Source organism: Molossus molossus, unplaced genomic scaffold, assembly GCF_014108415.1.
Source record: "Molossus molossus isolate mMolMol1 unplaced genomic scaffold, mMolMol1.p scaffold_m16_p_19, whole genome shotgun sequence".
Lineage (NCBI taxonomy): Eukaryota > Metazoa > Chordata > Mammalia > Chiroptera > Molossidae > Molossus > Molossus molossus.
Window position 1 is genome coordinate 51,994,747 of NW_023425354.1, and position 24,098 is coordinate 52,018,844.

Genomic DNA, 24,098 nt, shown 5'->3' on the forward strand with positions numbered 1-24,098 from the left:
ACTTCTCTGTTTCCTAATAATAATCTTTAATCACTATTTTAGAATTTATCAATTTTCAATATCTATGTATTTCTTAATATGAAAGATAAATCTTTAGTTCCCATTACTGCAAACCAGGATTCTCCTCTTCTTCCCTAAATTTTTAACAGCTCTACTGAGATATAATTTGCATGTTATACCATTCACCCACTTAAAGTATACAGTGGAGCCTGGCCCGTGTGGCTCAGTGGACTGAGCATCATCCTATGTGCCAAGAAGTGGCGGGTTGGTTCCAGGTCAGGGCACAGGCCTGGGCTGCGAGCTCTTCCCCCACTAGGGGGTGTGCAGGAGGCAGCTGATCAGTGTTCTCTCATTGATGTTTCTCTCTCTCCCCCTCTCCCTTCGTCTCTCTCTAAAAAAAGAAAAATCAATAGAAATATTAAGTATACAAGTGAAAGTTTGTTAATATTTTCACAAGACTGTGCTACCATCACCATAATTTAGTTTTAGAAAATGTTTGTCTTCCCCACAAGTAACCCATTTATTATTTATTAGTAATCATTTCCTGTTCCATCCCATGACCTCCCAGACCTAGTCACCACCCATTTACTTTGTCTCTAAAAGTTTGCTTCTTCTGGACATTTCCTACAAATGGGCTCACATACCAACGTGGTCTTCCGTGTGTGGCTTCTTCCACTTGACATAACGTTTTCCAGTCCGTCCGTGATGTAGCATGAGTCGGAACTCCATTCATTTTAATGGCTGTTGACAAAGCTAAGTAATTCCTGACTTCCCCCCTTTAATAGAGTAGCCCTTCTACTCCCTGGAAGTGTTATTCTTTTCCTACGAACAAATCTAGTTTCCTCATTTTTATCAATAATTTCCTTCTGAGAAGCTTTTATACACCCCATTTATGAGCAATTTCTTACTGTTCTTTGCCAATTGACCTCCAACTGTCCCATCATGCGGTCTGAAGCTCTCTGTCATGTCAGGCAAGCGGACGCGCCCTAATCCATATTGGTTATTATCTCAGCCCGGCCCTTGGTTTCATCTTGACGCATATTTTCTTACCAGAGGCAGTTTTGCTCTCCATCAGCTAGAGATCGCTCCCTCGCCTGCGCCTCTCTCACTTCCTCCTCCCCGCCTCCTCGACTGTGCGGTTCGAAGGCACCGCTGAGAACGCACTCTGTGGTGTGCGCGTCTCTCACATATTGGATCCGATCAGTTGGCCCTCAGGGCTCCTGCTCTCAAGCTTGGAATGACGGGGCTGACAAACATGCTGCCCTCCTCCCCCAGCCGCGGCTTGTTGAGTAGACACCATCGCGCTCCGCGAGCCCTGGCTCAGCACTTCACTGCGGTGCACCGTTAGGCTGCACAGGGCCCAGCACCCTCTCCCACCTCTGAGTACGGGATTTCCCACCGCTTCCTTTCTCCACTCCGTGTTTCATCGCGGCATAGAGTTTCACCTTAACAGTGGGAAGGGATTCAAATTCCTTCGTCCTCGTTTACCTCCCCCTGTCAAAGTGCAGGAACCCACGGGCAAGCAAGACTCTGGGTACAACTGTGGGGGTTCTCTGAGCCCCTGACGCTCATCTACGGACACTAATTATAAAACTATGAGTTTCTAGTGCTTCTGCGCCTCTTCGTCTCCTCTGGGATTTTCCTTCTTCAAGCACTTTTGAGGAAGAGGAAGAGGAGGAGGGAGGACATCGGATCCACTTTTCCTGGCCTCTGTTTTAGCATGAAACCTCCCACCACCCACTCCCACCTGTTTCCTCCTCAGATGAAGCCTTAACCAGTGCTCCAATGTTACCCTCTTTCTCTCTTTTCTCATCACCTTCTTCCTAAAGGAGCTGCCCCTCCTTGTTGGCACAAGAATTTTTGCTGTTGATTTACTTAAAAGCCATCACCCATTGTTTCCAATCACCAGGAGTACCTTTCTCCTGGGGATACGGTGAGGCTGGAAATGAAATCTCAGGTGTGGAAAGGCTTAGAAATGGCAAAAGCGCAGAGGCATTGCACGGCGTGATGGTGACGGCGATGGTCTGTCTGTTCTTCGGGGCAGCTCAGTTGGCTCCTCCGTTTACATCGATTCCCTGTGTCCCCTCAAAGCATTGCTGCATCTTTGTCTTTCCCAGCAGAGCGCCTCCCATCTCCGCCCTCGGGCAGACATCTCCTCTGGTCTTGCTTTCTCTTGACTCTAACATGATCTCGGGGCTCTGTCCTCCTCTGTCCAGTTACCTGGCTTAGACAAAAGAAGTTCCGTAGTTTCCATCTTGTGATCAGAAAGAGACCGCGTCTGCCTTCCACTGCCTCCTCTCCTCCTCGCTATGTTCAGTCAGAACCACGAGTTCACTGAGATTGTTGTGGAACGGCCACAGGATGTGTTCCAAGAAATCATTTCCAAGTCGGCGTCTTTGCGTGCCGGCTGTCAGCACGTTGCTTAGTCTCATTTTTGCTGTTCCTGGCCTCATTCTCCTTTCTTTTCAGAGGTCATTGAAAGTGTGTTAGGTTGGGGCAACTGCGGTGTTCAGAGAGTGGCTACAAGATTGGCAGATTATTGCTTTTTGCGTTGAGAGAGACTCATTTATTTCTTCCTGTGCCAGGATGCAGGGGATGTGGCCCAGCGGTAAAGGTTGAGGAAACAAGAGATGGGATGTGAGAGCCGATGCGTGAGGGGCAGGGGCGGACACTCTTCCACTGAGATGGGGATGTGCAGGGACACCGCAGAACAGGGAAGTGCAGAGATGCAGACAAAACAGCAGAAAGTTGAAGGAATTTCTATCGACTGGCATATGTTTTCTCAGGGAAGTAGTGAGTGAAACAGACTGCTAAGCACAAGAATGGACTTCATTGGGAATTTTATTTTATTTTATTATTAATAAATTTCTTTATTTTTGTTACAGATGTTTCTCCTTTTCCCCCCGACTGATTCCCCCTTCCCCTTCCCTCCCTGCCCTGTCCCCAGCTTTGTTGACCACGTCCATTGTTCATGCATACATGCATATAAGTTCTGTGGTTTATCTCTCCCCCACCACCCCCTCTTCTGGGGATTGTCAGTCTGTACCCCACTTCCATGTCTCTGGGACTACCCCATTCCTCAGACTGTTATGTTCATTATATTCCACAAATAAGTGAAATCATGTGATACTTGTCTTTCTCTGCTTGGCTTGTTTCACTTAGGATGATACTTTCCAGGTCCCTCCATGTCGTCTCAAAGGATAAGAGATCTTTCTTTCTTACAGCTGCGTAGTACTCCGTTGTGTATATGTACCACAGCTTTTTTATCCATTCACCTACTGATGGACACTTGGGCTGTTTCCAGATCTTAGCTATTGTAAATAGTGCTGCTACGAACATGGGGGATTCACTGGGAGCTTTAGAGAAAGAAGGAAAGGAGCAATGTAACCAGCTTCTGGAGGTGTGGAAGGTTACCAAGCAGCATTGAGGTGGGGAAGCCTGGACTCCTGGTGGCGCCAATTCACCAAATGTGTTATTTTTATCTCTCTTTTTTTTTTTTCCTTTATTGATTTTACAGAGAGAAAGGAAGTGAAAGGGAGAGAGAGATAGAAACATCCATGAGAGAGAACATCGATTGGCCCCCTCCTGCATGCCCCCCACTGGGGATCGGGCCCACAACCTGGGCATGTGCCCTGACTGGGAATCAGACTGGCGACCCCCTGGTGCATGGGTTCAATGCTCAACCGCTGAGCCACAACGGCTGGACTTTTTATCTCTTATTAATGCCTAGATTTGTCCAGGGTTGAAATTTCACCAAAGGTGAGTGGTGAGAAGTAGAAGGGGCAATGAAGCAGAGGATTTTGTAAGACTGTGGATCCAGTGAAGGGTTGTTGGTCCATATTAAAATAGGAGGGAGGTGAGAGTGAAGATTAGAAAAAATAGAGGAACCAATGGATCGGACAGTCCACTGCGGAAGAACCGGTGAGGCAGGAAAAGAGCCCGACAATCTGGCCAGCAGGAAATGAGAGTAGACGTGAAAGAACAACGCTGCGGAAACGGGGCAGCCCTCGGTGGGCAGCCCTCGGTGATCATGGGGGCTGGCGAAGCCCCAGACGTGGATACAGAAGTGGAACAGATTGCATTCTCGGGAGCTGAGGATGAACGAGGCTGGAGGTTGGGAGTGACACAGGGACGTTGAAGTTGACCAGGATAATGGTGAAACAGGAAGTGTGGGAGATTTCGAAACAAGGTCCAAAGCCCTTAATAAATGTGAATCGCACTGGGAAGTTGGCAGAAGACAGAGAACATAAAAGTTAGTAGATAATGCCGCCAAAGTGCATGTGCTTTATAAAGGAAAGGTGTTTTTTGTTTGTTTGTTTGTTTGTTTTATGAGAGTGGAGAAGAAACAGCCTGCAAGGAGCAAGAGGAGGCTAGAAAATGTTCCCCTTTCTCCCAGCACATGGACCTAGGACGAGGGCGACAGACGTTGCAGTGTCTGCAGAGAAACTGGAGGGTGAGCCGGCTGAGTGGCTCAGTTGCTTGAGTGTCATCTCAGACACCAAAAAGTTTACGGGTTTGATCCCAGGTCGGGGTGCAAACAGGAGGTGGCAGATAAATTGATGTTCTGCTCTTTCCCTTCCTCTCTCTTTAAATCAGTGAAAATGTCCTCAGATGAGAATTTTTTTAAAAAAGAAAGAAAAGAAACTGTTGGTGGAGGAATCATGCCATGAAGAGTTAAAGGAGGTGTACAGTGGGGCAGTTTCAGGCGCCCACCAGGGGGAGAGTCGGAAGGTCAGACAGGGAAAGGGGGGGATCCAAGGTGGCGGCGGCGTACGTGAGGTTGCACTCCCCTCCTGCCAAGACCAGACTGGAATTACAACTAAAATATAGAACAGACCACCTGAATAACCGACTGAAGGCCAGCTGAACAGAAGTCTGATGACGGAGGATTTACAGAAGCCACGTGGTGACTGGCAGGAAGGGCGCAGAGGCAAAGAGGGCTGGAGAACCAGGAGAGAGATCTCAGCTGCAGAGGTCGTCCTTGAGGAGTGTCGGGTCCCAACCCCTGCCAGACCCTCCAGCAGGGAGCAGCAGAGCCGGGAGGAGGAGCCCTCATGACATCTGGCTGTGATAATCAGCAGGGATTCTGTCCACCAAGGAGAAACAGAGTGTGCTAAAGACCCAGGTGCCCTCTTAAAGGGCCAGCACAAAAATCTCAGTCACAGCCACTCACCCTGGGATCCAGCAGAGAGGGGGCAGCTCAGAGCAGACTAGAGATGTACAAGAAGAGACTGGGTTGTGTGACTCCAGAGAGAGAGAGCTGCAGGGACAGCCACCAGAGTCCCTGTGCTGAGTTCCTCTCGCCCACCGCCCACCGTCCTTCTCAGGTGGAGCACGCCCCTCCGTATGGCATCAGCCTGGGGCAATGCAACAGCCCACCCTCTCAACTCTGTCATCTCCCTGCCAAGCTCATGCCCTGGAGAGGAGGCAGCGGCCAGGGGTAGAGGTCCAGGAGAACTCGTGGGGTATCAGACAGAGTCGTATGGCTCTGGGGAGGGGCCCCTGCCTTCCCGAAAGTCTGACCAGTGCAGCTCCCATCCCCACCCTCCCAGCTGCCAGCTGCCTCACCCTGCCAAGCTCAGGCTCTCCGGGAGACTTAGGCCGAACCTGGGACAGACTGGGCTGTGAGCTCTAAAGCAGGGGCCAGTTCCCCCCCCCCCCATGCATGGCCAGTGTAGAGCCCTCCCTTCGCACTGCCAAATCTTCGTCTCTTTTGACCTGATGAACTCTGCCGGCCTCCCCCTAGACTCCCTAAGACAACCCCCCATCACAATGGGCTGCGGGCACCTGGCAGGTGGCAGCTGGCCTTGGTGTACCCTGGGACTTTTATTGAATGACCTCAGACCCAGCACTGGCACCAGGTTTGAACCTGTATCAGTCTGGTCAACACCATTCTCCCCTACCCGGTGACTCACTGAGAAACCACCTCACACAACTCAAGTACCACCAGAGGCTCTGTCAGTGATTGAGCCTAAGAGGCAGCCAGCAGATGGAAGCAGGCAGAAGCAGATTTGGGGGTGCCTTGGGCCTTTCGCCGACCTGTCCCTAGGCTCAGTGCTGGTAAAAGCCAGCCTTGGTGTGCAGGTTGGCCTTTCTCACACATCCCGGCCCAGCAGTGGTGGCCACAAACTGTGGGTCACTTTGTAGCTCCAAACAGGTTGCCCAGGGCTGGTCACAGGCAGCTTCTCGCATTGACATGCATCAGATCCCTCCCAGGAGTCCCAGAACCAACAAACCCAGTTGTATTTCACAGAACTGAAACCAATAGTCTAAAAATGTATATGGAATCATAACAGACCCCAAACAGCCACAGCAACCTTGAGAAAGAAGAAAGCTGGAAGTATCACGCTACCTGATATCAATCTACACGACAAGGCTGTAGTAATCAAAACAAACATTTAGATCAACAGAACAAAATAGAGAGCCCCGAAACAAACCCATACCTATATGGTCAATTAATATGTGACAAAGGAGGCAAGAACATATAATAGGGTAAAGGCAGTCTATTCAAAAGTGGTATTGGGAAAATTGGACAGATACATGCAAAAAAATAAAACTAGACTGCTTTCTTACACCACATACAAGAATAAACTCAAAATAACTTAAAATGGATTAAAGACTTAAATGTAAGACAGGAAACATAACACTCCTAAAAGAAAACACAGGCAGTAAAATCTCTGACTTTCTCTCAGTAATATTTTTTATGATATATCTCCTTGGGCAAGAGAAGCAAAAGAAAAAATAAACAAATGGGACTACATCAAAATAAGAAGATTTTGCACAGCCAGGAAACATCAACAAAATGAAAAGGCCCACTGAATGGGAAAACATATTTGCCATTTAGATATGCGATAAGGGGTTAATCTCCTAAATTTATAAAGAATTTATAGAACAGCACCAAAAAAATCCTATTTAAAAAATGGGCAAAAGACCTGAATAGACACTTCTCCATAGAGGACATACAGATAGCCAATAAACATGAAAAGATGCTTGATGTCACTAATCATCAGAGAAATGCGAATTAAAACAACAATGAGATATCACCTCACACTTGTCAGAATGGCTGCCATCAATAAATCAACAAACAGCAAGTGTCGGTGAAGATGTGGAGTAAAGGAAACCCTTGTGCACTATTAGTGGGGATGCAGACTGGTGCAGCCACTAAGGAAAACAGTATGGAGGGTCCTCAAAAAATTAAAAATGGAACTATCAATTTCTTTCTGGATATATAGCCAAAGAAACCCAAAACATTAATTAGAAAGAATATATACCCCTCTATGTTCATTGCAGTGTTATTTATAATAGCCAGGATATGGAAATAATGCAAGTGTCCATCAGCAGAGGAATGGATAAAAAAGCTGTGGTACATATATACAATGGAGTATTGCTCAGCCATAAAAAAGAATGAACTCTGCCCTGGCCGGTTTGGCTCAGTGGTTAGAGCATCAGCCCACAGACCACAGTCTCAGGTTCGATTCTGGCCAAGGGCACCGACCTCGGTTGCAGTTCATCCTTGGCCCTGGTAGGGGCCATGCAGGAGGCAACCAGTCGATGTGTCTCTCTCACATCGATGTTTCTCTCTCTCTCTCTCTCTCTACCTGAAGACAAATGGAAAAATATCCTCAAGTGAGGATAAAAAAAAGAATGAACTTTTACCATTTGTGACAGCATGGATGGACCTAGACTGTATTATGCTAAGTGAAACAAGGCAGTCAGAGAAAGACAAATACCATATGGTTTTACTTATATGTGGAATCTAAAGAACGAGATCAACAAACAACACAGAAACAGACTCATAGATACAGACAACAAACTAATGGTTTCCCAGAGGGGAGGGGGGTTGGGGGACTGGGTAAAAAAAGGTGAAGGGACTGAGAAGTACAGACTGGTAGTAACAAAACAGTCATGGAGATGTAAAGTACAGCATAGAGAATATAGTCAATAATATTGTAATAAGTATGTATGGTGCCAGGTGGGTACTGGAAACATTGGGCAGGGGGTGTGGGGAATACCTGTTAAAGGATATGATTGTCAGTTCATCACCACCAAACCAGTATTATGTGAAATGTTGAAGGGTCTTCTTGAAGAAGAAGATCAAATATATGAACAATAAAATGGCAATAATTACATATCTATCAACAATTGAATCTACAAATCAAATGAACAAGCAGAACAGAAACAGACTCATAGATACAGAGAACTTTTTGTTGGTTGCCAGAAGGGAGGGGAGTTGGGAGGATGGTTGGAAAAGGTGAACAGATTAAGAAGTACAAATTGTTAGACCGATGAACCTTAGCGTGAAGGGGGAAGACGAGGTGGGGAGAGAGAAACCAAAGAACTTCTTTGCATATAAGCATAGCCAATGGACACAGACAATAGTGTGGGGAAGGCGGGGGGGGGGGGGGAGTAGGCGTAGGGAGGAAGAGGTCAATGGGGGCAAGAGGGGGACATCTGTAATACTTTCAACAGTAAAGATACATTAAAAATAAATAAATAAAAAATAAAGTGTATGATTGTCTAACAACAAAAAAAAAAGAAAATGTTAAGGGCAAGAGAAGTTAAATGATGTTCAGAGCACGGGAGCCATAGCATGAAACGATACGAAGGTGGAAACCCCAAGAAAACAAAACTGGCTAAGGGGCTGGCTGATGACCCAGAAAGGTTCCTCACGGGCCTCGCAGTTGCGAACGGAAGGACTCTGCCAGGTTGCCACGGCGCCCCAGGAGGCTCGCGTGTGCTGCTGCCACGCTTAGCCGATGTTCAGCCAGGGCAAATCCCCTCAAATGCAACCCTTCTGATCATCTCCGAGACGTGCTGCCTTCCCTCCGGCCTCCTGGCCATGCCTCCGGCTCAGAGGGATGCACACTGGTCCCAGCGGGCCTCTGCCGTCCTTCCCGTCTGTACTTCTCAAACTAATCTTTTCAAAGCCCCTCTTTGCTCATATCCTGCTCTTTCGAATAAAGAAAAGAAATAGGCTCTTTTGTAAGCAGAAATGTCACCCAGGCTATCTAGCAATCCAGCCACCGTTTATCCTGGTATTTTCTCTGGAATAAGTTGTTTATAGCCCCGGTTCTAAAGCTGACATCCAATCTATTGCCAGCTCGGATTTATAGCGTTGAACAAGGGTATTTCTTGGGTTTATCGCAGTTGACTCTATAATAACTATTTCTCACTACAAAAAGTCATCATCTTGCTCTGTCTCATCCAGTTGAAGGAAAGTCTAAACTTTCTTTTAGTATATAAAACAAATGGCCAATATTGACAGTTTTTTTTTTAAATTTTCTAGCACAAGTGTGTATTGCATATTCAACTTGAGTACCTCTAAACCTAAAAATTGTAAGTGCAGATTTTCATTCTTTTTCTTTTCTTTTCTTTTTAAATTTCTTGTCTTTTCTCTTGGGTACTTCACCTTCCTAGAAAAATTGCTCAATGGTTTCTTCATGGTGTTATACACTTTTATGACCCTTTTTTCTAAGAAATATTATGTCACTTCTCTCCACTTTATAGTATTGGGCTAATAGCTGATGTCCAAGTACAACTGGTCCGCTCTATGAGGTCATTTCTCTGCGTGAACTCTTCCTTGGGCTGCAGAAGCAACTCCTCAGCGTCGACCTTGCTTCCGTGATGTGGTTGTGGTATTTGTGTGGATGGGCCGTCCCCTTACTCCATTCCTAACACCAGCCACATCCAACAGACATCCACCAGGACACTCAACCTACGCAGTGAAGCCCCTTGTCTTACCTCTTTACTCTAATTCATGCAAAATGATGACATAAAGGTTTCCCATGTGTTGGCGTTAACAGGGGAGGCAGTTCACACAGCGTCAAGGATGGTAAGCCAGAACTACCCGGATTCTGCCCCTGCTGGCCACTCGTCCCAGTAGAATTCCAGGGAAGATACATATTCAGAGGCCCAAGCAAGTCCAACGGGGCCACCCCCACGTGCTCGCCACCCTCTGAGCCTCCGCAGAGCGGCGCCCTCCTGGACGGTGGACCGAGGCCTGGCCTTCAGATGGAAGCTGTACAGAGAGGCTCCGCCCTGCCAGCTGTCCTTGGGGGTTCCGTGAGGAGGCGGGCGAAGCAGCTGGGGCCTGGACAAGTGTTTCCTTCTATTTGGGAACGAAAACTGGAAGACATAGCCCTCCGTGGAGGAAGGAAATCCACGCGGAGGCTCAGGGCGTGGGTTCAGGCGCACCTGGATTTGAGGAGTGATAAGGAGGCAGGTGCTTCCTTAGGGACATCAAACAACACAGCTCGTCAGACACAGATGATAACACAGCTCCATGCTTCTTTCAGGTAAAAAACTCGGATATACCTCCAACAATCGGAACTTTCACAATGTGTCTTTGGGGCAAGGACAGGAGGTAGTGGCTGAGTCCACGCTGGATCTGGCTGCGAAGAAAGGTCACTGGGTCATTTTGCAGGTATGTGCCCTCTGCTCTGATCAGGGTCATTCTTGACCCCATACCTGTCTGGACCTCACGTCACTGTCTCTGGGCATCCCTGACCTCTCCTCCCCTGCCTTTCCTTCCATACCCTTGCCCCCTGCACTCACTTCCTAATCATCTCCCCAGTTCTTCTCCCTCGTATGGTCTCTCCCTCACCCCGCGCCCAGTGACTGTCCTCCCTGCTCCCACCTGCTGTGTCCCCTCTCTGGTTACGGCAGGAAACCGACTCCCACTCTGATGCGTGCCCAGGGACTGGCGCTCAGCTGAGGGCCAAGGCAGCTGGAGTTTTGGCAGCTGCTCTCTTCCCATGCATTCCACGGACCTTCCTCGACGTCTTTGTCTATTGTGTTGCATGTTCTCCGTTCTTTGTTACATGCGTGACTAGAACATCACATGTGTAGCCAGAACTTAGCCTCTTCATTGCGAGTTCATGTTAAGGATAGAAAAGTGGGCCCTTCTACTGGTAATCTCACTGAACGCTTATAAGAAACAAAGGCCACGACTCTTCTATCATGGCCTGTCCCCTCTTTTTTTTTTTTTTTTTTAAATCCTCACCTGAGGATATTTTTCTATTGATATTTTTTAGATAGAGTGGGGGAGAGGGAGGGAGGGAGAGAGAGAGAGAAACGATGTGAGAGAGACATCAGTTGGTTGCCTCCCACACGACCCCAACCAGGGCAGCCGAGGTCCGTGCCCTGGACCGGGAATGGAACCCTCGGCACTTTGGTCTGCTGGCCTCCGCTCTAACCATTGAGAAAACTGGCCAGGGCCTCTTATTCCTTTTATATACAACTCCGTGGATGCTGGGGCTGGGGCCAGACAAGTGCCTTACTCCTGGTTTTCTCCTCCAACAACCTACAACCCCCGCTATTGGCGCGTCCCTGGCTGTCTGAGATGACTCGATGCCTGAGGACGGCCTTCACTCCATCTCCTGAGGGAAAGGCGTTTCCTGTTTACCTGTTAGCACCCAGCACATCACTGTGAACAGAGTAGACTCTCAACCAATGAAGGAGTCGATGGAAGAAAAACTAAGTGACAGCCAGGCACTCTCGTCCTGTGTTGTCTTTGGTGATCAAGAACGTCCCCTGTCGCCTCGCTGTTCACCGCACCTGCTGCTGGGTGCTCCTGTTAATTATCTTGTTATTTACTCAGCGCCTAGCAACCGAGGGGCCTGCCATTTCCCGGGGCTCTTCCCCAGAAACACTGGGTATCTCAGGAGGAAAGATGACAGCAGCTGGGGCTCCTGCCCCCTCCCGTGAATCAGCATGGTGCTGGGAACGAGGCCCCCCCAGCCGTCTCGGGCTCCTTTGCAAAGGGACACCCTTCCGGGCGCTAGTGCCCCCGGGAACCCAGCCCTCAGCCCACAAACAGGGAGTGTTTTCTCCCCCAGGACCTACCTGCTGCCCAGGACCCCCACATCCTGTGCCGATGTGGTTCCTGAGAGCTCTCCAAGATTAATCAGAAGTTGGAACAGTTACTCACTCGTGAATTGCTGGCACTTCCTGGCTCTCTGGGCAGCCCACGGAAGAGTCCACTCCAAAAGAGTGATTATAAATGGATTTTCAACTTAACATATTTTCATTTCAACAACCTTTCAAATCCATTACTTTGCTTATTTGCAGCAAATCTGTGAAATAAGTATGGCAAATATTGTTATTTCCGTTTTGGGAAGAGAAAGCAAGAGACCAGATTGCTGTGGCCCAAGTACTGTGCTCAGTGCCAGTCTGTGTATTTAAGGGTCTGTGAGCAGCTCCCTCAAATATTTATCAAGGAACTTTTATCCAGTCGTCATGATGAAACATACTGCGCAGAAGCAAAGTGACTCTTTTTACCAAGTGAAAGGGGCAAGCTGCAAAATAGGACCAAGAAATAAATTCAGGTTTAGACAGAGAGACAGAGAAGTGGGAATCACCATGGGAGGAGGTGAAGGGCTCAAAGACAGGCCAAAGGAGCTTGGGTTTGGGGTAGAGGGCGTCTGTGAGCAGCGGTGAATCTGTAGGAAGGTAAGTTTGGCAGCAATGAGCAGAATGGTTTGGAGAGAGGGAGGAGTCAGGGAAACTGAGTAGAAGGAGTTTAAATCATTGGTTTTCAAATTTTATCATACATACAAATTGCTAGAGGATCTTATTAAAATATACTGGTGCTCTAAGTCTTGGGGGAGCTTAAGAGTCTGCATTTCTAACTAGCTCCCAGGTAATGCCAGCATTGCTGGCCCATGGCCTCACTTTGGAGCATCAAGAGTTCAATATTCCAGGTGTCAGATAGTAGGGATGTGGACTTGTAATGTCCTCATGTGTGAGACTCCTAAAGGGGGGCCCCCAGACCAGCAACATCAGCATCACCTGGGAACTTGTTAGAAATTCCCTTTGAGATCGACCTCCACCCTGAATTCAAATTCTCAGTGTCCCCCCCCAGACCTGAGAACTAGAAACCCTGGGGTGGGGCCCAGGAGCCTTTGTTTCAACAATCCCCCCAGGGGATTCTGATGCAGAGTCAAGTTTAAGAACACTGTGCTGGAGAGACTTAGGATATTCAAAGGGAAGGGTCCAACTGCAGGATTCTAGGAGGCCCCCATCACTGGGGAACCCAAGACTCATACTGCAATGTGACTTATTTGAAGCTACGGCCAATCCCTCCTCTAGCTGCCTTCCTAATAAGTTCACTGCTAGCAGAACTAAGCAAATGCCTGTATCGGGGGGTGGGGGTCCATTCTTCCCACCAGAACATCCACCTGGTTGCAAAGTGGCTCAGCACCCTGGAGAAGAAGCTGGAGGAGCACAGTGAAAACAGCCACCCGGAGTTCAGGGTCTTCATCAGTGCAGAGCCTGCACCCTCCCGTGAGGGCCACATCATCCCCCAGGGCATCCTGGAGAACTCCATTAAAATCACCAGTGAGCCTCCCACGGGCATGCATGCCAACCTGCACAAGGCCCTGGACAACTTCACTCAGGTATGGCCCTGGGAGGGAGGAGAGGACAGCACCTCACCTCACAAAGAGCTTATTCAGCTGGGTGGGAGAAGGGCCTGCAGCCGGGGGTGGGGTGGGGGACCAGCTGGGCTATGGAGCAATGCCCAGAGTGGGCAAAATGCGTTCCCTTTGAGATTGGCCTCCCCCCTGAGAGCTCAACCCAGCTCTCAATTCCCAGATACACCTGGGGGAACCGAGTGCAGGGCCCCTTCTTTGGCGGGAGGTTTGGGGGAATTTGTGCAAGTCCAGAAGTTAGCTAAATAGTCCAAGACTGAAAGGGCCTGTTGCTGTAAGCCTAACCGATGTGATGTCCGGGTCACACACTTATTGGCTAAGCACATGCTCTTCAAGCAGGAGGTTGACTCCTTCAGATGATGACAGTTAACTTCGGTGTGCCTCCTGAGTACCAAGGCTTCAAATAGCCTTGGTGTCAGGCCATGAGGACCTAGACTTGTAACCACAAATAACACATGGATAGAACCATGCGTTAGCCTCTTAAAATGTGTCCTACAGAACAGCAGCGTCAGCATCAGCTGCACATTCTCAGGCCGCCACCTAGACATACTGAATCAGAACTCTGGGGTGGGGCCCAGGGATCTGTGTTCTAATCATCTCTGCAGGGGATTCTACGACTACAGTGACGTTCAGAATATCAAGGCTATTGGGATGCAGGCTGCTGCATTACTGGAATTTCCATTACGGGAATTCTAAGACTCGTGTTGTGGAGTGTTTATTAAAAGTCGAGGCCGAGCAAGCCCTTGGGTGGCTCACTCCATATATAAAGTAGCACTTGAAAGTCCGCCACTCAGGCCTCTTCCATCTTCTCAGAAGGCATCCTTTTTTCTGCTTCTACCTTGGAGAGTTCCACCTTCCTGGGAAGGGGACTGCACAAAGGTGTGAATACCAGGAGGGTGGGGGCCATAAACGCCACCCTAAAGTCCATCCACTACCCTGGGCCTTGATGGAGTCCAAAGGGAAGGGTCTCGGATCTGTTGGGAAGGCTTTCCTGTCTGACGTCGTAATAACATCAGTGGGTCTCTAGCTTCATAGGACACATGCAAACACTCACTGAAAGTTCCAGTTGGGTCATCTAGGTAACTCGAAACAGACCAGCACAAGCCAGCAGGACCAGAGGCCTTCGGGTGTCTGGTTTAACTCAATATAAGATGAAGACCACTTGGCCATCAGAGCCCCGTGTCCTTCATGGTGTCGGAATTGAGCGGTCCAACCTGGAGAGGAAGCTGCCACTAAGATCTGAGAAGTGAAACCTGTCCAGTCTCCTCATTTTTCATTCACCTTCCCAACTCAACTCCAAACGCACACCGAGTCTGAACAGAGAACGGGGCACACGGCCGGGAGACCGAGGACCGTTGAGCTTGCTGCTTTGTTAGGAAACGGGAGCCCACTGCAGCCTGGGGCAGGAGGCAGTTGCTCTCTTGTCCAGGGGGCATTTTTTCTTTTTTCTTTTTCCTAAATAGACCTTGACAAAACTCCTAGGTGCTCTGCATCAGAGGTCAAACTTCTCAGGTTTCTAGATTTTATGCTCCACAGAGGGGAGATGAGCTTTCTTAGCTCGGAAATCCACAGCCTTCTTAACAGGTGGCTGCAGCTGGCTCTAAGCAAAGACACTGCTGCCCGGAAAAGGCACGGGGTTGTGTGACAGTGTGAACGCACGTGATGCCACTCAGATGCGCACTTCAGAGTGGGCAAGACGGTAAATTGTATGCTGTGGAGATTTAATCACAACTTTTCAAATTAAAAGTTAAAAAAAATAAAGGCACAAGGATGTGGTTGGCTAGCTCCGTTGAAGGATACCGGGTCTTCTGCCCTGAGGGTCTCAGACAGAGCCAGGAGGAGGGCAGGAGATGCCTCCATGCTGCATCTCCTAGTCATTAATACAACTAGTGTGGCTCCGTGGGAATTCCCTCGTCTGGGGCCACACCCGGCTTCAACCTCTCAGCCTCCCCGTGGCTCCCCGCAAGCCCAAGGTCAGCTTGGTTATCAGGCCACTGGGAAGTCATCCCAGGAGATGCTGGCTTTTCCTGCCTTTGTCCCTGCCCCCCGTGGGTGCTTTGACCATTTATAACCATCTTTAGTAACATTCTGAGGAAGAGGGGTAGACTCATGATTATATTCACTGTCCAAATGAGTTTTATTTGTTCCATTCTGCCTGGAGCGAAGGCCCGGTTAGTACCCGTTATTCCCTCTGTCTTTTTAGAGCCCTGTTTTAACCATTTAAGGGACAAACTGCAGAACTGAGTTCTTTTTATTCCTGCTTCCCTGAGAGCTGTGCTGTTTGGGGAGGATCATTTTATTCTGACTTTTGAATGTGCCGCTGTCAACCAGTTTTAGCTTTCCAGTGTGTGATTTCTTGTGTTTGGGCTTGCAGGCATTTTTCAGCAGGAAGCAATTTTGTCAGATGTGCAGAAGTAACAAGGGAAGCACTCTACCTGTCCGCAGAGAACAGCCTTGTCCAGAAAGCAGTTAATAATTTTTTGTTTGCACGAAGCAGTTACTTTGTCCTCTGACCTTTCACATCTACATCTTTGTGGCAATATGGTACCCAACAAAGGCACCAGCTGACCCCCCCATAGCCAAAGAGAGATTGAGATTGTGTTATGGGGTTTTCCATGGAAAAAATCAGACCTACCAGAAGCTTAACCTGTCCTGTCTCCTCTGCTCCTCCTGACCACCTGAGCAAAGTCCTAGGACCGATTCCCAAAAGAACTTCAGGACTGACCCCACCCACTCTGTGTGAGCTTTCAACGTGCCTCTTGAGCTCCAGCTGTGACATCTTGCTCCTTCCTGAGCAGAGAGGGTCTCACTCAGAAGGAATTCGTAATTCCAAAGAATCCAGGGGTTCTTGTCCTCCCATCCCTTCCCAATGCAGGTTTCCCCTCCCAACCATTCCCACATCCCCTTAAAATCCCCCAAACACTATTCCATTGCATCCCCCTCTGGATTTCCTCCTCCTTTCATCCTGTCTTCCGGAGCCGACCTTTCCGGCTGCTGTGCGCTCTGCAGCCAGGCCCCTGGCGCTCCTGTCTCTCTGCCGGGTGCGCGGACCCTGCTCTGGTGCGGTGGGCAGTCAGGACGGGGCTGAGTCCCATCCTCCCCCACACAGCAGCGCCCCCAGCAGTGAGCCGGGGATCCCCAGCCGCACAGGCAGTGGTTACACCTGGGAAGGTTCCGCGATGGGTAAGAAAGGCATGGCAGGCTCTGACCGGTTTGGCTCAGCGGTTGGAGCGCCAGACAGCAGGCGGATTAGAGAGGCCCACGTTCGGTTCCGCTAAGGGCACGTACCTGGGTTGCAGTTTGTCCCCGGCCCTGGTTGGGGTCGTGTGGGTGGCAGCCACTCGATGTGTCTTTCTCACATCGATGTTTCTCTCTTCCTCCCTCCCTCCCTCCCGTTCGTCCTCAAAATAAATGCAAAATGTTCTGGGTGAAGATAAAAGAAAGAAAAGCATGGCAGGGAGGGAAGAAGTAGAGATAAAGCTGTGGGAGTGCCCACCCACACCCCAGCGCAAAGTGGCACCAATATGGCAAACGCCACACTCCCGTGGCCACCACCTGTTTCCCATGAGCTATGTTTGAGAACTTAACTGGCACATCCGCATGAGCAGACTTTCACCCTAAACCCAACCCCACTGTAACCTGAATGTGCACCTCAATTCAGACTCTAAAGTGAAAGCCAGCCCTCGGCAGGGTCCCCTCAAACCCCGGGCCCATGCCTGTCCTCCATCTGCAGCTCAGCCCTAACCCGGAGCCACGGTAAGTTGACCCAGGGCAGCCCGGCCCCGAAGCCACACCTGCCCTGCCCTGCAGAGCTGCTCTGCGCTGACCTCGGAAGCGGCGCTTCTCTTTCAGGACACCCTGGAGTCGTGTTCCCGGGAGACGGAGTTCAAGAGCATCCTCTTCGCTCTCTGTTACTTCCACGCGGTGGTGGCAGGGAGACGGAAGTTCGGACCCCAGGGATGGAACCGCTCCTACCCCTTCAGCACTGGGGACCTGACCATCTCGGTGAACGTGCTCTACAACTTCCTGGAGGCCAACGCCAAGGTAAAGGCTCCAGCCGGCTGGGGTGGGGCGCAGCACCGGGCATGCGCACACCGCCGCGGAGGGAGTGCGCGCTTAACCGTGTGGCCACCACGTGGCCAACCCCAGGCCCAGCGGAGGCCGAGAAGCCAAACCTGTGTCTCACGTCTGATGTGAGTCAGTCCGGTGTTTGCTCCAGGGCCTGGACCACCCCTGTGTGCTCACGGCTTTGGATTGGCAAGCAGCAGCCCACACTCACCTGATACAAATTCCCAAATTAATTAACCAAGGACCCAGAACTTCTCCGTCTCACCGAGGCTGAAGACGCCAAATTCTTGTCACGTCTTATCTCCTTAAAAACAACAACAACAAAACTACATATATGTTTTTATTGATTTTAGAGAGAGGAAAGGAGAGGGAGAGAGAGAAAAACATCAATGTGGGAGAGAAACACCGATCAGCTGCCTCCCGCACGTGCCCCCTATGGGGGGGTCAAGCCTACAAATCCAACCTGTGACCCCAGGTGCACAGGACAATGACGCCCAACCCACAGAGCCAATCCTTCATTCCCTGTCTGCTTTTCCTATTTCAATGAAAACTTACACCGACAATCCATGCCCTTCAATTGAAGGGAACGTTCCCATCATCAAGGCTCTTGGGGTTCATAGACCAAACAGAGCACCAACAAGGCCTCCTCCTTCCTGGTGGGGAAATGAACCAGGCCCAGACGCCCGAGCTCCCTCTGGCTCCAGCCCCGGGACCTGGGAGCCCACCCCCACCACTCCAGCTGGATCGGGCGCATTTGGACCAGCTTCCCCTGGCGGCTTCCTCCCTAACTTCCACAGTGTGCACATGCCTGCTGCAGTTCACTCACTTTGGACTTCCCAAGGTGACGGTTCATTAATATGCTTGCTAATTAACGGCAGGAAATGAGAAAAGTACCCTCCTCCTTATTCTCTTCTATTTGGCATTCGCCTATTTATAGGACTTACTGGTCAGCTGGCCTTCATTGCCACAGTTGATGGCCTGAAAGAGGAAAGGTACATGTGTGAGGGGGTTGGCACCTTACCTCTCCTCACTCTTTGATGTAAGTTTTTCAAGCATTTAATGAGCTCCCACATGTACCTACCTCTGCTGGGCACGGGGGTACACGGGTGAATTCACACTGCTGCCAGCACCCCGTCTTGTGGTACGCTCTGCGCACCCCCAAGGCCAGCCCCGTGCCTGCGTGGAGACCTTTCTTTGTTTCCCTTGTCTCTCAGGTCCCCTATGATGATTTGCGTTACCTCTTCGGAGAGATCATGTATGGAGGCCATATCACTGATGACTGGGACAGGAGACTCTGTCGGACGTACCTGGAGGAATTCATTAAGCCAGAAATGCTTGGAGGAGAGCTGTCTCTGGCCCCAGGCTTCCCCCTCCCGGGCAACATGGACTACAATGGTTACCATCAGGTAAGGGTCTGCTCTTCCCTCAGCAACATGACATTGCCCACGCGGGACCCGGTCTTCCTGCAGTGCTGCCCTGCACGGTTTAGGGCTGGCAGCCCCAAGTTTGCGCTGTCCAATTTGAGAGCTATAGGATTTCTAGCCTCAAGTTCATGATACAATTGAGCCTTTGGAGATCTTTTTAGTCTGGATATTTGGTTCAATAATTCTATCTGTTGCTCCTTTCTGCAAATAACATCTCAGGCATTCATTTGATTGTTTTCCTTCAAGATATTGGCAGTCGTTAGGAGCAAAATTTCAGGTAAGACCTTAGCTAACTTTTGCTAAAGTATATATTAGTGATTCTAAATGTCTGCAAAGGGACATGATCTTGTGGGCAGATCACTCGCCCTTCTATTCTTTGTTGGTTGCTATGAGCACAGGTGCACATACCCACATACACATAACAGGAAAATACTCAAATGAAGCTTTTTTTATATACTATTACTTTGGGGTCTTAGTTTACTATTACTACAGCTATTTTCAAAGTGCTCATCTTTGCCTTTTTAGCCTGCCATGGAAAATATATGAGACGATCACTTTTTGAAAAAACAAAACTATTTTTTATTGCTTCTTTTGAAGGTGTGTAAAATAATTTGAATACCAAACTTAAGGGAAATACTGGTCATAAAAACATTAAGCTTTACAATTTTTTAATTCATAAAGTTTAAGAAGATAAGCCATAAAAAAATCATTTGATCCTGAAACAAATGGACCTATGAGAAGAAATCCAAAACGATATGACTCTAAAAAAATAAGACGCATTTTTTAAAACTACATGACCAAAAGTCTTTAAGGCTTTAGCTACGAAAATTATTCAAGAGTGCCCCCTAGTGTCTATGGAACAATTTGACAAGAGGCTGGAGTAGATAATGGGCAACAGTTAACGGTTTGCACACCTCCAAATAACTGTGGTAGATTTTCCTTTTCTTCATCCCTCCCTTAATCTATCAGTTAATAGATGGTTATAGAGAACCTATAGAGAAGTCCAGGAGTGTGCTGGCTTCTGGAAGAAATTCAAAAATAAGCACATAAACTTGCCTGCAAGGAATATTTTACTTAGACTAGATATTACCATCACCAAGAAAACACAATCATTAAAGTCAAATTAGGAGCTAAACTTGGGGGATATTTTTTCACCATAATGGAAAGAATTGTGCTCAGAAACTATTTGGAGAAGAAATTGAGCCTTAAAAGCTGAGGGAGATTTTTAGGGACAGCAGACTGTGGCCCACCACCACTACGCTGAGACCTGCTATTGGGGTGACACGAGCATACTCTTCGCCAGAGGCAGGGGCTCCCCAGCTGGCAGCAAAGTGTGCAGGCCTGCAGCCCGGATCACATGCTGTGCGTGGTCCGTGTCTGCATTTGGGTTTGTCATCCCGGATTTAGCTAAGCAGAAGGGAGAGAGAAGTCATTCAAGGGCAAGAGGTCTGAGGTCCTAGACGAGCTTGAGAAAAAATCCCAGGTAGGGTTTAGTATTTCTAAAGGACTCTGAGAAGTTGTCCTTGTGTGTAGAAGGATGGGTGTGTATCAGGGAGCAGTGGGAGGGGGTAGATTGGAGACAGGAGCAGGATCTCATGACTGCGGGAGTTCTGGAAACCTGGCCCGGCGTACAGAAGCCAGTGGTGCGGGGAGAGGCTGGGGCCAGGGGGTGCTCTGATGGGCGGGGAGCAGGCTGACGGCCAGGGTCAGTGAGCACTGCTCAGCTGGTGCCTGAGGCCTCCTCTGGCCACTGGCTGCCTTTTGGACTAACAACCAGAGGGAGATGGGAGATGTTCTGGTTTGTTTGTAAGTGAGCCTGCCCTTGACTTTCAGTACATTGATGCCCAGCTGCCCCCCGAGTCGCCGTATCTCTATGGCCTCCACCCCAATGCCGAGATCGGCTTCCTGACCCAGACCTCAGAGAAGCTCTTTCGCATGGTGCTGGAGCTGCAGCCCCGGGACAGCTACGCTGGAGATGGAGCCGGGGCCACGAGAGAAGAAAAGGTATATGGGGGTTCACTCTGGGGAGCTGAGGGTTCAGGTGGAGGCCCTTGTCCCAGTGGCCAGTGGGCCGTGCACACACAGACCCCACTCTGCACCCTCCCCTTCCCGCACACCCATCCAGCCTTGACACCCTTGCCCTTCAGTCCAAGGGCCCTGCCCACCTTCAGTCGTGTCACCGCGCTGGCCACCCGGTGACATCAGCGAAGTCGTGCCATTGGGTTTGGCAGTTTGCTCAGCGAGTGCTCCCAACGTCCATGTTAACTCAGCATGTCTGCCAGAGGGAAGGAAGTGAGCAGTGGGGTTCGGGAAGCTGAAAACTGACTTCAGGATTCCTTGGCAAACTGAGAAATGGAAGGTGGTAGGTGTTCCTGAGGACCTCTGCCCTCACTCCACCAAGAGGGGCTCACTGGGACCCACCCATCGTCTTTGAGAAAAATGCCGTCTCTCTGCGTGAACGACACTCAGAGTCCTCCTAACACAGCTCGGCGCTGCGGAGCACAGGACGTCCTGAAACTTCAGGAAGGGAGGGGGGAATCCTGGGTTGAAAAGCAGACTAGGGTGAGGGATGGGGTTGGGGACAACCAGAGGCCCTGGGAGGGCAGCGGAGGAATGGGGCACTGGCATGTCATTTCTCTGGGAAGTTTTCCCCACAACAGCTCATTCAGCCTGAGAGAGGTGCCCCCTCCACCCGCCTCCACTCCACGGTGCTGCTCCGATTCCTTTCAATAGAAAGTCCATTGGCTTCACCAGGACGCATACTTGGGAAATTAAGATTAAGAAACCTGGGAGTCATAGACCTTTTAAGCCTCAGGGGTCCGCACGCTGGCGGTTTGATGCAGGTGAGCATTCCTTGGGGAAGCTGCCCTGACCCACACCACTAAACTACTGCACTGTGTGAGGCGCAAGATGCCACTGGAGGACGAAAGGAAGAAGACACATTCTGTTACCCAGAATCTAAACCGTGTAGAATGGAAAACAGTCCCAGCTCTAAAAATGAAAAAGGTTGGGCGATATAGCTAACATATCGCCTTAGGATTCTCCAGGCGACATTCAAAGAAGCTTCCAGTTCTTGGCATTTTCTTATCCCTTTCTTCCAACTAATTCAAGGTGTGTGTGTGTGTGTGTGTTTCAGAATTAAATAGACTATGATCACTTGCCAAAGAAGGAAACCCTATGGGCACCACAGATACCAGGCAGTGGGCAAATCTGACCAACACGCTGAGTTCCTACGTGTGGGAAAAGAAGGAAAGAGAGGAAGAGAGGAGGGACAGGACACAGAATACATTCATAGCAATTGGCCATCATAATGCAAATGGCCAATAAAAATATCCTCAGTGTCACTCATAACTAAATGAAGTTAAGTGAAATATTTTTTAGCCAACGGTAAAGATTTTTAAATGTGATCTATCCAGTGATGAGGGCATACGACAAAAGGCACTCTCTTTTCTGCTGGTCGAGGTTTAAATCACAAAATAATTTGACCATAGCCACTAACATTTAAAATGTTCACATTTTTGCTCATAATTCTACATGTGGGAATTCTCAACAGTGCGTAGATTTTATGATGTATTTAGATTTATTTATTGCAGGATTTCTAATGGTAGTAGAAATAATAAACGGGCCAAATATCCAATAGGAGAATAACACAATTAACTATGGTCTGCCAAAAGAGTAAAATAAGATACACTGTTTGTTTTTTGTTTTTTTAAAAAAAGGCAAATCCATAAGCACTAACAAGGGTATGTGTCCAAGACGTATTATAAGGTGGAAAAAGCAACCTGGGAAAGTTGTGTGTCATATGATTTCCTTAGTGACAGACAGAGGAAGGAAGGAAGGAAGGAAGGAAGGAAGGAAGGAAGGAAGGAAGGAAGGAAGGAAGGAAGGAAGGAAGGAAGGAGAGAGGAAGGAAGGAAGAAGTGGGGGAGGGAGGGAGACAGACAGACGTGATAAGTATGGAAAGGGAGGGAGGCATGGATGGGAGGATGGAAGGATGGAGGGATGGAGGGATAGAATTATATGCATTGAAGGATGCCTACAGGAATTATAAACACAAAAATGATCAGTTAGTAGTTTTCTCTCCCTTTGAGGGAATAAGCAAAATTATGGGAGGACTTTTCTTCTAATATCATATGGATCTGTTTAGATCTTTATGGTAAGCATTTATTACTTTGCCCCAAAGAAAAAAAAATAGGGAGAGGTGTTTGCTTGAGTAAACAAAGTAGACCACATCCCTTGGAACCCACTCCTCCCCCTCAGGGCCTGTGGGCTTCTCTGAGCAACGGCGGGATGAGTCTGTGCCCCTAACAGTCCTGCGTGTGCCCAGGCCTGGTCTCCAAGTGCCCCGTGGCCCGACCCGGGACAGCGACCAGGGACAGCCTAGGACTCCACTTCTCCGCACGCGATGTATTTTGAAACAATGCCTCCAGACTATCTTTTCATCTCTTTGTGAATAATGTCCAAATGGCAGCTCACTGTTATAGGACTGTTTCTTCAAATTCCGCTCCAGAGGCAGAAATATGATGTAATTTTAGCCATTTGTCCTCGGCCCAGCGGCAGCCTTCAGGAGCCCTTGGAATTCCAGCCCAGTCTCTGCTGTGACAGCACCGGAGACCATTTGTGACAGGGTGACGAGTTCCACTTTCCTTTTTCTAACGTCAGCTCTTCTCCTAGGGAATGTATTACATGTTAACAATCCAAGGCAAAGTGAGTATTAATAACCCTTTACATTTATATAGTTTTTTATAGCTTTCGGATGCTGCCACATTCATCAACTCATTGGATTTGATCTTTGCATCAGCCCTGGGAGTCGGGGGGAAGGGAGTAGGTGGGGGAAAACACTCTTAGACATTTTTCTAGATGCAGAAAAATTGAGATCTAAATGACATGCTAAAATCCACATGGGTAATGCCTGACAGAACTGTTCTCACTCAGTCAGGGATCTTTGGTGGCAAGCAACAGACACCAATTTAGCTGGAACAGGCAACAGAAGCCTAAGAGAGGACACAAGTGGACCGTCCTCCAGGGCTCTTCCGTCCCAGCGGTGGCTCCAGCCACTTCCTGCCCCTGAATCCTAGTCTTAACATTCAAATGCTCATGTCCCTGGAAAAAATATCTGATTGGGCTACTTGGGACCTGGGAGGGCCGGCCCCCAGTGCTAAATATCAAAACAAGG

The 24,098-nt window shown here is 49.0% G+C and overlaps 1 protein-coding gene across 2 annotated transcripts in view; it reads left to right on the forward strand.

The window, feature by feature from the left end:
* Positions 1–24,098, forward strand: part of DNAH9 (dynein axonemal heavy chain 9) — a 354,158-nt gene that overhangs the window by 315,052 nt on the left and 15,008 nt on the right. For both annotated transcript variants that reach the window (XM_036268293.1, XM_036268294.1), the window contains exons 62-66: positions 10,296–10,423; positions 13,170–13,397; positions 17,283–17,474; positions 18,713–18,904; positions 20,756–20,926. In XM_036268293.1, the coding sequence (XP_036124186.1) occupies positions 10,296–10,423; positions 13,170–13,397; positions 17,283–17,474; positions 18,713–18,904; positions 20,756–20,926 (911 nt within the window). The remainder of the gene's footprint in view (positions 1–10,295; positions 10,424–13,169; positions 13,398–17,282; positions 17,475–18,712; positions 18,905–20,755; positions 20,927–24,098) is intronic.